Source organism: Rhinolophus sinicus, linkage group LG14, assembly GCF_036562045.2.
Source record: "Rhinolophus sinicus isolate RSC01 linkage group LG14, ASM3656204v1, whole genome shotgun sequence".
Taxonomy (NCBI): domain Eukaryota; kingdom Metazoa; phylum Chordata; class Mammalia; order Chiroptera; family Rhinolophidae; genus Rhinolophus; species Rhinolophus sinicus.
In genome coordinates, this window is record NC_133763.1 from 31,545,933 (window position 1) to 31,561,972 (window position 16,040).

The 16,040-nt window shown below is 42.7% G+C and overlaps 1 protein-coding gene across 3 annotated transcripts in view; it reads left to right on the forward strand.

The window, feature by feature from the left end:
• GPLD1 (glycosylphosphatidylinositol specific phospholipase D1) overlaps nt 1–14,506 on the forward strand; it is a 51,674-nt gene extending 37,168 nt beyond the window's left edge. For all 3 annotated transcript variants that reach the window (XM_019716812.2, XM_019716813.2, XM_019716814.2), the window contains 11 exons: nt 461–571; nt 2,051–2,125; nt 2,221–2,377; nt 3,057–3,198; nt 3,997–4,102; nt 4,190–4,283; nt 10,323–10,499; nt 10,872–11,032; nt 12,166–12,192; nt 12,317–12,367; nt 14,398–14,506. In XM_019716812.2, coding sequence (XP_019572371.2) covers nt 461–571; nt 2,051–2,125; nt 2,221–2,377; nt 3,057–3,198; nt 3,997–4,102; nt 4,190–4,283; nt 10,323–10,499; nt 10,872–11,032; nt 12,166–12,192; nt 12,317–12,367; nt 14,398–14,484 — 1,188 coding nt within the window. In that variant the 3' untranslated portion in view covers nt 14,485–14,506. The remainder of the gene's footprint in view (nt 1–460; nt 572–2,050; nt 2,126–2,220; nt 2,378–3,056; nt 3,199–3,996; nt 4,103–4,189; nt 4,284–10,322; nt 10,500–10,871; nt 11,033–12,165; nt 12,193–12,316; nt 12,368–14,397) is intronic.
• The last annotated feature ends 1,534 nt before the right edge of the window (nt 14,507–16,040 follow it).

A 16,040-nucleotide genomic window follows, 5' to 3' on the forward strand; every position in this document is an offset into this window, starting at 1 on the left:
ATTTGAAATGTGGCTAGTGCAGCTGAGGAGCTGAATTTTTAATTTGTCTAATGTTAATTACTTTAAGTTTAAATGTAATGGCCATGTTTAGATTGTGGCCACTGCATTGGACAGTCCTGTTTGCTGTTGTCATGGGATTATTACTTTGAATACTTTCCAGGAGGAGTTTGGTCTTAATGTGGGGCCTAGTGCACAACAGACCATTTTCTAAAATCCTAGAATGTGCCAACCCTCTCTACTTTCTGGCACCCCTTCTACCCCTTAAGGGACATGGACAGGCCAAAAATCTTGCCAGGCCAGAACTACCCAGGTGGTATGTCTCGGATGTGTCATGGGTTGCTGCAATTTTGTTCCTCAGCCCTCAGGTGAGAGTGGTCCCAGGGCTCTCCACTGCCAGGGAGTCAGCAGTACTCTCTGAAGCCGTGGCTTAGTTCAGGGGAAGTAACTTGTGCCTCTTCAGCCCTCAGGCCGCTTTGGCTCAGCCGTGGCTGTGCTGGACTTTAACAAGGATGGCGTGCCCGACCTTGCTGTGGGAGCTCCCTCAGTGGGCTCAGATCAGCTCACATACACAGTAAGGATGCTGCTGGGGGCCGGGTGGAGCAGGGTGGGAAGGATGGTGGGATGGGATGGGAGGGGAGGAGCCAAGGGGAGGCAGTGCTGGACACAGCTTCTGGAGGAAGCAGCCAGCCAGATGTGCCCGGCCGACTGTTTGGTGGTAGGTGAACTTGGCCCTCCCATCTGAGTCCTTGATGTGACCTCGATTACCTGGCAGCACCTGTTCCTGCCTCCCTGGCCTCAGATTGGCCTCCTGGTTTCCTAAGTGCAGCAAGTACTCTTCCCCAAGCTCTCCTCCCATGGTGCTGAATGGTAGTGAAGGTGACAGAAATTCCAGCCAATCCGTAGCTTCCTTCGTCTCAGCAGAGGTGACTTCCCTGGATCTTCCATCAGGCAGACCTCAACCTCTTCCGTTTCCCTACTGACAGCAGAGGGCCTGGGTCCCAGCCCACAACCTTTCTTCCCACGTGTGCTCATACCACAGCCAGGCAGGGGCACCCGGCATGTGACTGACTGGAGGTCAAAGGCCCCACTCACCTCTGACCCTCCCTCTTCACACTCCATTTCTCAACATGTGAACCATTTGTCATCTCCTGACCCATCAGGAGTGACATGTCACTTCTTGCAGGGGGTATGCAATCCCTAGGTTAGGACACTTCATTGTCCTCACATAGCATCCTGCACCTGTACCTGTCATAGCCCCTTCCAGGTTGTAGTGTCATAACTTGCTAGCTTTTCAGGAGGACCGACATCGGTCTTATTTATCATTGCCTACCAAGGATTTGGCTCATTATGGAAAATAAATGCTTGCAGGAGTAGGAGTGAAGACAGGCGAGTTAGAGATAGGAATGGTCCATAACACATACTAACAGCATAGAATGTGTCCCAAGGCCAACGAGTGGTACCTACATGGTATGTTCATGTCCAGAGGCATGATGGCCTGAGCTAGACACCAAGCTGGGCCTTGAAGACAGGGGAGGTGAAGTCACCTGCAAATACACTGAGCAGTTATGCAGGGCAGACTCTGAGCAAGACACTGGGCAGGCAGATAAAATCGTCGGTTTCTGCTTTGGGGCTGTAATAGTCTGATGGAAGTGACACACACACACACACACACACACACACACACACACACACACACAACCAAACCATTTCAGCCCAGCAACGCACAGGGCAGGTTTGGGCCAGTCATAGTCTGATGGAAGTGACACAGACACACACACACACACACACACACACACTCAGCCGAGCAATGCACAGGGCAGGTTTGGGCCAGTCATAGTCTGATGGAAGTGACACACACACACACACACACACACACACTGCGCCCAGCAATGCACAGGGCAGGTTTGGGCCAGTCATCGTCATCCAGCTCCTGCCCATGGGGAGCTCTGATGGTGACTTATTTCATTGTCAGTCCTCTTGGCCTTGTTATTATTAAGGGTCTTGGGTCGCACCTCACCTTGTGACCACCCCGGGTTTGTCCTCTGCCTAGGGCGCAGTGTACGTCTACTTTGGTTCCAAGCAAGGAAGAATGTCTCCTTCCCCCAACATCACCATCTCTTGCCAGGTATGTTGACCACCCACTGTGAGCAGACACTAGAACGCTACATCCTAAATATCGTCAGGGAGGAATAAAACGGGTTCTCCTGGTTTCCTCCTCAGGACATGTACTGTAACCTGGGCTGGACGCTCTTGACTGCAGATGTGAATGGAGACAGCAAGCCTGATTTGGTGATTGGCTCCCCTTTCGCTCCGGGTGGAGGGAAACAGAGGGGGATTGTGGCTGCATTTTATTCTGGCCCTGGCAGAAGCAACAAAGGTAATACTTGCTGAGGGGATAGGTGGGGACCTTCGCTGCTCTAGTATGTTGGGAACTTCTCTTGCATATGGGTTTATGTCCTTTTTCCTCATTCCATATCCTTTCACCTACATTTTCTGAGTCTAACTCTTATAGATATTCTAGCAAATGATATGGATAGATTCACTGAATATACAAAAAGGGACACAACTTCTAGGTCCAGATTCAAAGGGGACCAGTGTAAGAGCAGAAATACCAAAGGCATCCCAGTGAGGCTCTGACGTGTCCAAGAGGGGCTCTTTTTAAATAGCATCCTCTAGTCCACGTTAGTTAGCATTGTCTTTTTTTTTTAACTTTTATTTATTTGTTTTTCCAGGACCCATCGGCTCCAAGTCAAGTAGTTGTTTCAATCTAGTTGTGGAGGGTACAGCTCACAGTGGCCCATGTAGGGATTGAACCGACAACTTTGTTAAGAGCACTGCGCTCTAATCAACTGAGCTAACTGGCTGCCCCTAGATATGCATTTCTTACATGACGTACGAGATCCATCTCTAATGTTGGGGTCCTGGGAACAGTGGTGAAGGTGGAGAATTCTGGCAAAAACTCAGCAGAATCTACCTATTTCTCATTAACATACAAAAGGGACCACTCCACCAATGCTCCCACTTAAAGTAAAAACTGGACTGGTTGTCTTGTGTAGAAAAACTGAACGTGGAGGCAGCCAACTGGATGGTGAGAGGCGAGGAGGACTTTGCCTGGCTGGGGTACTCCCTTCATGGTGTCAGTGTCAACAACCGGACCCTGCTGTTGGTGGGGAGCCCGACCTGGAAGAACATCAGCAGGTAAGTGCTAATATTGGGGCCGAGACCACTGAGTACCAGGGGCAGGTGCCTGCTGCTGTGGGAGCCCCTGAAGTGTGGGGTTCAGAGAAAAGGGCTAAGAAAATCTTACCCCTTAAAGAAAAGCTAAGGCTCTGAGGCAAAGTTGCAAATTCTCAGTAATTTAAAAATAGACAGGTGTATTAGTTTGCCAGGGCTGCCATGACAAAGGGCCACAGACTGGGGGCTTAAGCAACAGGAATTTATTTTCACGTAGTTGTGGTGGCCGGAAGTCTGAGATCAAGTTGTCGGCAGGGCTGATTTCTTCCAAGGCCTCTCTCCTTGTTTTGCACACAGCTGCATTCTCAGTGTGTCCTCACATGGCCTTTTCGGTGCCCATCTGTGGTGTCTTTCCCTCCTCTTATAAGGACACCAGTCAGATTGGATTAGGGCCCACCCTAATGACCTCGTTTTAACTTAATTGCCTTTTTAAAGACCCTGTCTCCAAATACAGTCACATTCTGAGGTACTGGGCTGAGGACTTCAATATATGAACTGCGGGGGGACACAGTTCAGCCTCCAACAGTGGGCATCCCTATATTTGCTGTCAGTGGGGGACAGAATGGCAGGGCTTGTATCTGGAGCCTTGAGATTAGGGTCCACTCTGAAAGACCCCCCCTTACTCCCCATGCCTGGGGCCACAGGGACTGAGATCATGTAGGGAGGGGGCATGAGTGGGGACAGTATATTGTTTTTCCTCGAATCTTGAGGATCTGGCCAGCTCCTGACCTTGTACACTAAGCCCAGTGTGCTTCATTACAGTCTGGGCTATTTGTTCCACTCGCGTGATGAGAAGCAGAGCCTGGGACGGGTGTATGGCTATTTCCCGCCAAACAGCCAAAGCTCATTTACCATTTCTGGAGACAAGGTATGGCAACCCTTCCCTCCCCAAGAGAGTGAACACCACAGAGAACATTTTCTTAACTGTACTTCATTGATTTATTGTATTTCACAGGCAATGGGGAAACTGGGTACTTCCTTGTCAAGTGGCCATGTAATGGTGAATGGCAGCCAGACACACGTGCTGCTGGTTGGGGCCCCAACTCACGGTAGGTCCTGAGCCATGAAACTGCTTTTAGTCATGTGGCTCCTTGATCACGTTGTATTGGGGGAAAAGTTATGAGATCTGGAGCCAGACAGACCTGAGTTTGCATATTTTCTTTACTCATTAACAGCCAACTCTGTAACCTTGGGGTCTTAACCTCTCTGAATGTCAGTATCATCATCTGCATAACACAGATAACATCCACCGCAACTCACACAGGAAAGTGACTGTGTTTTTAAACTTCTCTCCCAGTTTGGAGCTAGAGGGGAGCTCAGCAAATTTTATAAATCAGTTCACCAGAAAGGTCCACACTGAGATGTTAACACACCTTTGTTCTGTTTACTTTATAGGAAAGAAACTTAAAAAAAAAAACAGTAACAAAAATCTACTCCAAAAAAAAAAAATCTACTCCCTCCAAGATTATAAAAGCGAATCATGCTTACCGTAGAAACTTGAAATACAAGTATATAGAAGAAAAATCTCCCCTTACCCAGATATCTAAAAAATTGAAGCTCACACTATATGTAATTTTCATACAATTTTTTTACTTATATCTTGAATGTGTTTTCATGTTATTCTTCCAAAAAATGATTCTTGACATCTGTATCACATTTTTTTCCATATGCACATACCAACAGTTACTAACATCATCCTGTTGCTGGAAATATAGGTTTCCAGTTTTTCACTGTTGTGAATAAGGTATTATTGAACTTGCATGTATATAAATCTTTGACTGCCTTTCTGATTAGTTTTTTTGATAGATTCCTGGAGTGGAACATCTGGACTAGAGCATCTAATCTTTTTTTATAGGCTCTTATTATATATCATCAAATTATTTTCGGGAAGATTTTGGGGGGTTGTAATTAGGTTTTTTTTTAACATTATATAACTTCTGTTTCAAGACTATGTTTGCATTCAGTTTTGCAATCTTATCTGTGACATGAGAATTCACTGAATGTTCCTGACAAGACATTACAATGATTAGGGAGAATCTGTTATGTTGATTAGGTATTACTCCACATTTTTTAAAATCCGAAGTCTAATTGACAATACAACATTCGTTTCAAGAATACAACATATTTGGTATTTATATATACTGCAAGATGATTATCAGTTAACATCATCAGCATACATAATTACAAAGTATTTTTTCTTGTGATGAGAACTTTTAAGATTTACTCTCTTAGCAACTCTTAAATATGCAATACAGGATTAACTATAGTCACCATGCTGTATATTACATCTCATGACTTATAACTGCAAGTTTGTACATTTTGACCCCCTTCACCCATTTCATCCACCTCCCTCCCCCACCCATGGCAACCACCAATCTGTTCTCTGTATCTGAGTCTAGGATTGTTTTTTTGGTTTATTTTAGATTCCACATGTGAGATCATACGATATTTGTCTGTCTGATGTGTTTCACTTAGCATAGACACTCAAGGTCCATCCATGTTGTTGCAAATGGCAAGTTTCCATTCTTTTATATGGCTGAATACTATTCCATTGTGTGTGTATCATGTTTATTCATTCATTGATGGACACTACAGTCGTTTTGTTTTCATGTCTTGGCTATTGTAAATGCTGCTGCAATGAACACAGGGATGCATGTATCTTTTCAAGTTAGTGTTTTTGTTTTCTTCAGATAAATACCCAGGAGTGGAATTGCTGGGTCATAGGGTAGTTCTATTTTTAATTTTTTGAGGAACCTCCATACTGTTTTCCATAGTGGCTGCACCAATTTATATTCCTGCTAACAGTGCACAAAGATTCCCTTTTCTCCACATCCTCTCCCAACACTTGTTTGTTAATTTATTGATGATAGCCCTTTGGACAGGTGTGAGGTGATATCTCATTGTGGTTCTTATTTGCATTTCTCTGATTAGTGACGTTGAGCATCTTTTCATATGTCTATTGGCCATCGTATGTCTTTGGAAAAATGTCTATTCAGCTCCTCTGCCCATTTTTAAATTTTTCTTTCTTGTTTTTTTGCTATTGAGTTGTAAATTCTTTATATATTTTGGATTATAACCTATCAGATGTATGATTTGCAATTACCTTCTCCCAATCAGTAGGCTGCCTTTTAATTTTCCTTTGCTGTGCAGCAGCTTTGTAGTTTGATATAGTCCCACTTATTTTTGCTTTAGTTGCCTTTTTTTGGTGTCAGATCCAAAAAATCATCAAACCAATGTCAAGGAACTTGCTGTCTGTTTTCTAGGAGTTTTATGATTTCAGGTCTTATATTCAAGTCTTTAATCCATTTTGAGTTAATTTTGATGTATGGTGTAAGACTGTGGTCCAGTTTCATTCTTTTGCATGTGGCTGCCCTATTTCCCAGCACCATTTATTAAAGAGACTGTCCTTTCCCCCTTAGTATATTCTTGGCTCCTTTGTTACAAATTAATTGACCCTATATGTGTGGGTTTATTTCTGGGCTCTCTATTCTGTTCCATTGACCTATGTGTCTGTTTTATGCCAATACCATATTGTTCTGATTCCTATAGCTCAGACAGATTGTTTCATACAATATGGGCAAGATTTGTATAGTGAGCAGAAATGGACTGGGCAATACAGTGGTTACATTTTTTATTGCATGATTCAGGACACAACATTATGACAACAAAAACTTGCTGATTTAGCTTTGGACTAGGTTTTTTTTTCCCCTTTATAGAGTCTAGCTAGTGATTTCTAAACTCCTACAACACACATTGATCTTATTTTTCTCACCACTTTTTACTAGAGTGCTATGAATTAGAGCTTCCCAAAATGATACGTAACATATGTATAAGTTAACCTTGAGATAATTATAAATTCACGTGTTGTAAGAAATAAGGGAGATCCATATTACATTTTATCTAGTTTTCCTCAGAGATCTTGCGAACCACAACGTCACAGGTTATCGACATGGATACAACCCACAAATCCTGGTGAGATTTTCACTTGTATTTCACCCACATAATTTGTGGGGCACAGTACAAAATAAACATGTGAAGCCCTTTGTTTAAAAGTTACTCAGAATTTCAGGTTGGTGATAGGAGAGCATTAAGCAGCCCAAGGCCTGAGCGCCGGCCTTGTGTGACTGCATACACTCCTTCTGGGCACTGGACAACTTCCTAAACCTGGAAAGAGATTAGATACTTCTACCCTCATTTCTAATCCACACTGATGTTCTTGTGGTACCTACACTTTGTCCTAACTCCTGAAATCCCAGTTTTGCAAAGATAGGACATCTTGAAAGGCATGTCAGGATCTAGTGTTGAAACTGTGAGCTGCCTCCTGCAGGTAGTTCATGTGGCATCAGGGAGATGTCAGCGTGTGACCTTTAAACTTCAAAATTATCTGCAGTGCCCGAGTTCACCGAAGTGCTGCGATGGATGTGCAGTGGGAATCACAGCTGTTGTAGAGGTTAACCTTCAATTTGAAGAACTGGATCTCCTTTCAGGGCAACCCAAGGGTGGTAATCTGGACTTTGCATATGTCAGTCAGGCATGCCCCTCTGTCCTGTCTCTGGCTCAGCAGAATCTAGTTCAGATTGTGGCCACTAAACACAATGAACAGTTTAAATATTTACTGGGGATTTGAGAGTGCTGGCTAATAACTATAATGTACTCTCAGTATGAAAAAGGTAATGACAAAGTGATGGCAAGAGCCTTAAAAATACTCATTCGCTTGGATGCTATATTCAGAACTGTGGGGAAGGATATGTATCAGTTATTAGTAGCAAAACGTGCATTTGGAGTGAGAAGTAGACTGGTGAATCAGACAGATTATCAAATACACGCCTCCTAAAAACTGGATTGGAGAATGTGGTCTAGATGGGCAGGCTTGCACTTCTAATCAACCTTCAGGCTTTCTAATTCTTGTCCCGAGTGACTTTGGGAATCTTTCTCTGAGGAGAGGTTGGGTCTGCGTGGCAGATGGACAGGTGTCAAGGCCCAGCAGCAGCAGAAATGTGGACTGACGCCTGCATGTGGAAGGCAGACGTAGCCGTGGCCCATGTATGCTCCCGCCGAGGCAGAACCAGCACCAATGTGCTCGTCCTGCAGGCATGCAGAGCCAGAGGGAGAAGACACATCTCCTCCTCCCTGTGGCAGGATGCAGCAGGGGTAAACAGAGCTCCATGTGTTACTATTATTTTGTCACTCAAGGAGTGCAGGTTCCCTAAAGGAAACGTAAGAAGGGAATAAAGGTTTTCTTTCAACTTTTCTTGATACTTTGGGCTTTTACCCGGAATATTAATGATTGTACTTTATTAAAACACTGTTGCTGTGGAGGTTATTGTATTAGGTCAGGTTGTTTACCCTTATGTTAAAGAGCCTCAGATTGCTGAGCTTTTTAAAGTACCCTTTCTTGTCTTCTGTTTTTCTCTGTAGCTTTTATTTCTAACTGCTATCGCTGGCTCTGCTTTGAGCTCTGTTACTTCTAGTTGACAATCGGCTATAAAAGGCATAAGGTTGTCCATGAACAAAGTACTGGTTTTACCAATGGTACTAAGATACTGATGCGAGAGCATCACATTGCCTGGCACACAGTAAACCTTGCAGAGGACCAACCCCAACCCATAGATGCTACTCATTTCTGAAATCAAGGCTATGTTCCATATGATTAAATGTATAGAGAAAAACATAGCTTTGTTTTGACATTGTTCAAAATTCATTTATTCAGAAAACACTTATGTCATCTTTGTAATGCACCAAGCGATGCACTGTTTTGTGCTAACTGGCTAGGTCCCATCACTTAACAGAAGTGACAGTATGATGCACGGACACAAGTGAATGAATACAAAGCAGTGCTGCCTTGCAATGGAACTATGCAGGCAGTAGGCAGTGTGGCATGGGAGCAAGTGCGAGCGGCAACTACTCTGGACTAGGGAGGTAAGGAAAGGCTTCCCAGAGGAGGGGACAGCAGCCAAATTCCGCAGGAATTGGCCGGCAGAGGGATGAGAACAGGAAGTGAGGGGTGTAAGAAAAGGGTGTCCATTTCAGACAGGCGGCACATACTCAGCGCCCCAGGTTTAAGAAATAGAATGGGCTGTGGTTTAAATTTCTGATGGGTGAGGGCGAAGTGGCCCCAAACAACACTGGAGCCATAAGTAGGAGCCAGATTCTGTAAGGTCTTGTGGGTCTATGTAAGTAAGGCCTGGCCAAGAATTTGGACTTTACATAAAGGGCTGCATGAGGTCGGACAAGTAAGTTTGCAAACTCATCCTAGTAAAAGTGCTACATACCTCATTGCTGAGTATCACTAAGGTCACCTTCGAAGTGCTCCCCTTGGGAAGGTATGCACTGACACCAGTGCCTAGCCCACCCTTCAAAGCAATTTTGGAACTCTTTTTCTGGAATGGCCATCAGAGCTGTCCTCATATTACCCTTGATGTCCTGAATGTCATCACAATGTCTTCCTTCAGTATTTCCTTTATCTTTGGTAAGGAAAGAAGTCACTGGGGGCCCAATCAGGTGACTACAGAGGGTGCTCCAATACAGTTATTTGTTTACTGGATAAAAACTCCCTCACAGCCAGTGCCGTGTGAGCTGGTGCATTGTCATGATACAAGAGTCATGAATTGCTGGCGAATAGTTCAGGTCGTCTAGCTTTTCCACCCAGCCTTTTCAGCACTTCCAAATAGTAAACTTGGTCAACTGTTTGTCCAGTTGGTACAAATTCATAATGAATAATCCCTGATATCAAAAAAAGTTAGCAACATCATGGCAACAAGTTCGTGAACTTAACTGTCATCTTCATAAGTCAGTAGAGTGACACAGTTTGCAATATAAAAAAAGATGGTTGTGTGAAGGAAGTACTAGAGGGTAAGACTGGATTCGAACACCTATTTGATGGGATTTCACTAAGCTGATCCAGGGTTTGGGTCTGTGCCCAAGCTAGCTGTACCGTCCTAACAACCAGAGTTGACCGGCACTAAAACCATCTGTCCTGTATGACTCTGAGTGATGTCACTTGTGGGATAGAAGCATGAAGAATTTTACTCAGTGTTCTACATCCTATCATTCTTGTGATGGCAGCAGGAACTATACTGTGATTTCAGATGACGTGTCTAAAATGGGATTCCTGACCATGACCTTGCACCAAGGTGGAGCCGCTCAGATGTATGAACTGACACTCGATTCGCAGCCTTCTCTGCTCAGCACCTTCAGTGGAGACCGCCGCTTCTCTCGATTTGGAGGCGTTCTACACTTGAGTGACCTGGATGACGATGGCTTTGGTAGGAAAGGAACAGTGCCTCTGGCCAAAAAGAACTGAGTCCCTTTCCCTAGACTGTCCTCTAATTGGGTCATCTAGGCTCTGCCCTCATAGCTGACAGCACAGTGGCTCAAGGGCCTTTAGATAGATTTTGTGGCAGATAAAACCAGAGACAGTGTACAAGAGTGAGTTGTACTTCTTGAAGGTGGTAATGTGAGAGTCACATCAATTATTGACGAAGGATGAAATAGGAAACAAAAGCCTTTGACTGTAAGGATGAAATCACACACTAATATTATTTGTGGGAGGTTGGGTTAGGATCTGGCAGTGGAATAATGCAAAAGATGATAATGAGGAGTTAGACACTTCCTTCTGCTGGTTTCATTGTTCACAGATGAACTCATCATGGCAGCTCCCCTGAGGATAGCAGATATAACCTCTGGGCTGATTGGGGGAGAAGATGGCCGTGTTTATGTATATAATGGCGCAAACACCACCTTTGGCGACATGACAAGCAAGTGTAACTCGTGGATGTCTCCATGTCCAGAAGAAAAGGTAGTGTTCTCGTACAAAATTGGGAAAGGACAGCTATTTGCTGATACCTTGTTAAATCATGTCCTATTAAATCATGTCCACTGTAAAATTCCTACAATTTTTACCGCAACTCCAGAGTCCTGGGGTCATGACACAGTCCCTTGGCTATGTTTTACAGGCACAAGCTGCCTGCATTCCTGCACCTCTGCAGCATTTGCCCCTATAGCTAACATCCAGTTAGACCTGGTGTCACATTAGTCCTTGGTCACACTTGCCACTGCTTGGCTAGGAGCCCACAGCAGAAGAAAACAGGCTATGGCAGTTTCATTAACTCCCACTATTACCTGTTTCACTGCTTTGTTTCCTGGGCCTAAAACACTTGGCCATTATTATTTTCAAATTAAAAAATTGTTTTTTAACTTGCAAAATTAATGAAAGTTATTGTAAAAATTTTAGGAAATACAAAACAGTACAAAGAAAATTAATCATCTATTTAGAATTCCACTCTGCAGAGATAATGCCTGTTAACCTTTTGATGTGTATGTCCTTCTAGAACTTTTTCTAAGAACTTAAAATATATCTAATCCACATCAAAGCTATTAAGTAACTATTATGCCCATTTACAGAATAAAAAAAAAGAAAAAGGTCAGAAAGAAAGTTGTTCCAGGTCACACTGCTAGGAAATGGCAAAGCAGGGACTTGAACCAAGAGCTGATGCTAACACACTCTTAACCATTACACTATGTAGGTACATATTTATAACAACTGTGATCATACTGTATATGATTTCATATACAGTTTTACAACTTGATTTTGTTTTACCTGTCAAAATAACAAGGACATTTTTCTATGCTGTCCTACATTCTTACATATTTACCAGCTGCCTAGTACTTTATCTGTAGATAAGCCATAGTTTAACAATTATTTAAATGACTATCAGTCACTTAGTCCACTTCCAATTTTCACTGTTATAAACATTTTTTTACATGCTTTTCTGAGCTCAATTCTTGTAAGGGGAATTTCAAAAGGTATGCCATTTTAAAGGATTCTTGAAAAATGTACAAATATGAGTGTAAGGGTGCAATGAAAATTGGTTAAAAACCCCCACATGAACAGTAATAACATTGTCTCCCTTTCTCACCATTTTCTTTCAGGCCCAATACGTACTGATTTCTCCTGAAGTAAGTACCTCCTGAAGGAATGAAGAAAAGGAAAGCAACAAAAAATGCCCTTTCCTCTTATTTTTAACATGAAATATTATGGTATGTCTTCAAAGGCCATTAATAGACAGAAACTGTTTTACAGGCAAACTCAAGGTTTGGGAGCTCTATGATCACTGTGAGGTCAAAGGACAAGGTGAGTCCCAAGAATGTACTTCTAATATTTGTTCTAAGGCTGGATTTGGGGATGACATATCATTTTGTTCACACTTCAGGTTTTCTTTTTATTTGAAAAATAGAGAAACACAAAAAAATTACATTCACATATACTCCCATCACTTTTTTGAAAAAAAGTTCCCCAATTTCACCGTCTGCAGCAGGGCTGGCAAATCACAGCTGTGGGCTGACTCTAGTTGGCTGCCTGTTTTTGTACATGTCACCCATGAACTAAAAATGATTACTACATGTTTAAGTGGTCAGAAAAAAACAGACAGGAGACTACTGAAGGTTCATGCCACATGAACTTTCTATGAAGTTGGAATGTGAGTGTCTGAAATTTGACGGGGACATAGCCAGGCACGCTCACGTCTTCACGGTTACTACTGTACTACAGCAGGTAAGGAGCTGCTCCAGACACTGCTGTCCCACAGACTGCAAAGTATTTGTCATCTCAGCCCTTCACAGAAAGTTTGCTTACCCTTGCCATATCGGATAACCATTGCTAATATTTTGGTGTGTTTTCTTCTGGGCTGAGTTTTTGTATGATTTTAGACAGACAAACATCTAAACACACATCCACACTTCTTGTCACTGTTGCACTTTCATATACTCTATGCTGCCTCTTCCCAGACAGGTACATATAGAGCTATCTGATTCTTTGTAGTGCTGCATAGTACTTGATTGTCTGGGCACCATCTTTTATTTCCTCAGTTCACAGTCTCATAGACATTTACTTAGTTATTTCCACTTAGGTGAAATTCTTAGAAGACTGCTAAATCAAAGGCAGTGCACATTTTGAATTTTGATACAGAAGATAAAAGGGTTTTATCTTAAGATATACCTCTAAACCACTGATTTCATTGATTTATTTGAATGGATATGATATTGTACAGAACTGTGTGAGGCTGTAAGATATAAAGAAAGACTAAGTCTCTGCCCTTGAGAAAAAATAAGATTTATACACATGGGAAGTTAAATAAAATGCAGGTCAGTATAGGAGTAAGTGCTAAAGAGCAGTGTGAATGATAAATATCAACTGTAGGATGAAGGGCTAGGGAAGCCGGCAGAAATCTTAAGGGCACGTAGACAGGTCTGTACGCTGTGGTAGGTACTGTCACTCAGCTAATGAGAACTGTGTTGAAATTGCCCACTAGTGACCCTAGCTTTAACCCATTTATAAGCAAGCCAGATAACAAAAGTTTAGGTTTAACCAACAACAAAAAGAGATGGATTACTGTTTGTGGGAGGATTCTCAAAAGGTCTGGTCATAGGAATGCTTTATATCATAAGCTTGGCTTGCATTTAACATTTTACTCATTTTCTAAAAATTAGACATTATTAGGAACCTATGTATTTTCTAAAAAGCATATTCATATAACCATTATTTATACTAACATAGGAGTGTGGTATCTAAAAGTAATTTATATTTGATTCCTTTCTGTACAACACCGCAAATTCACCTTCCTAATGGTCAATATTAAAATTCCTTTACTTTCCCAACACATACCTGGGATTGGAGACACTGAAGCACTCTGAGTGTAAAGATAAATCAGATCAATATATTTAAACAACAGGCACAGACAATATGAGGATGACCACTTAGCCTTTAATGAGATGAGTAAATTTTACTTTTCTATGAAATGTGAGCAGTAAGAAATGAAACTGATAGTGAACTAGAATTAGGAGGGCTCAGTGCTGACTTAAGCAGTGCGGCCACTGGCTTTCTGAAACCTCGTGTGGGGCCACCTTTAGTCAGCTCCAGAGCTCTGACAGGACAGGGGTACTGCGTGTGTGTTATGAGCATTGTCACCTTGGCACCAGAGAGGCAGACAAACCAACCTGAGACTCGGTCCCTGTCCCCGGCACTTACAGATTTGGTGTAAATGTTTAACACATGGGGTCTAGCCAACAAGGTCTTATTCATCTTTCTATCTCCAGGCTCCTGGACTAAAGCAGGAACTCAGTAGATGTTATGATGAGTTAATGAATTCTGTCTGTCTTCTACAGAACCACGTTGTCATTGCTGCTGGAAGGAGTTCTTTGGGAGCCCGACTCTCTGGGGCGCTTCACATCTACAGCCTTGGCTCAGATTAAAGATTTTGCTCCCTTTTTCTAATCTGCCCCACCCTCTCTTGTGCTGAGTCATCTCCAGGGTGAGAATTCTGAAGGACAGAGTGGCACATCCAGTGGAGCCTTGGTAGAGCCTCTTAGATAGAGGTGAGGCTCCTGGGGTAAGGACATACACTAACAGTTGACTATCTGGAAATACGATACAGGAAATTATGACGATGTCAGAAGTACGTGAAATCGCAGGCACTCTGGTTATTCATGCCCCCTTCCAAGGTTTACCTCCTTTGCACCTAAACCTTCTTTCCTAACTTATTGCCTCTGCTTAAACTTGCTGTCCAGCCTCTTTCCTCTTTCACAGGAATACCTATGTCTTTCTGATGACTAGAAAAGCCTCTCTGTGGTTCTTAGGAAAACCTCTGTACACTATTCCTCCTAAATATGCCCTTTTAAAATTGTTGACCCATTCCAATCAGAGTGAAACAAAGTATGTAATATACAGGAAAAACAAAACAAAACTGGAGGAACAGTACAGTGAGAAAGGTATGGGGGAGAGGGATAGCCTCACAACTCTAAAGTCCCTTGTAAATGATTTGGTCCTTTCTTAATGAGGATAATTGCACTTTCAGTGTTTCATATAGTGAAGGGCAAATATAAGAACTAAAACTTACCTATCACTTGCTTTTGTAGAGAAGGCTGCTCTAACAGACGATGAACCTAGTGACTCTCCACTAGTTTTAAGTGATCCCAAGAGGGCCTTCGTGACATTAGGATGCCACAAGTTGTGCTGACAGCACTAGAGTAGAAAGGAGAAACCTGCCCAGAGCCAAAGGCTACTTACAGTAAGGATCAAGTGAGGGACCAAGGAAAGGGAAGCGACTTTGGCTTCCTGTGCTAGTCCTGGTAGAGTGGGTGTCACCGGCCAGTCCTGCAGTGTGGCACATTTAAGGGAAAGGAGTGTACCTACCATGGTGTCTCAGCTTCACTAAAAATTTGCAGGCATTATTATCTGTAAACTAACTAGTTGATTCTGTATTAATCAGGGAAGAATCTTTTTTTCTGACACTAGTGAAATGTATAAAACGAGAAAGCAAATGACAAGAGCCCTTTTCTTCTCAGCTTCTCTAAGGGCAGATTAGAGACTGGTCAAGGGAAACAGGAATCCAGCTGAAGAGTAAAATTAAATTAGAGATCAAGGAAAAGCTAGAGTAGAAATTGAGAGCACTGGGTGAGTATCTGTAGGAAAACAAAGTAAACAGGAACATACCTAGATAGCACCTCTGGACCACTCCTGGAACTGTCTCATCTTTCTTAAGGAGGTATGCTAACTGCATGGCTCTCTTTGGCACAGCAAAAAGCACACAAGCCCCATTTGTTTAGTTTGGGCAACAATTACTGACAGCTCAACCTAGATGAAGAACTATTTTTAATTAAAAGGAAGTTTACTTTTAAGGGACCATAAAATACTCAGCTGTTTTCATTTATGAGTTGAGAAGTCTGGGTGTAGAACAAACTGAAGATACTGCATTTTAGTAAAGGTCTGTTTCTCTCAGTACTGGATCTTTTTCATCAGAAAGATGCAT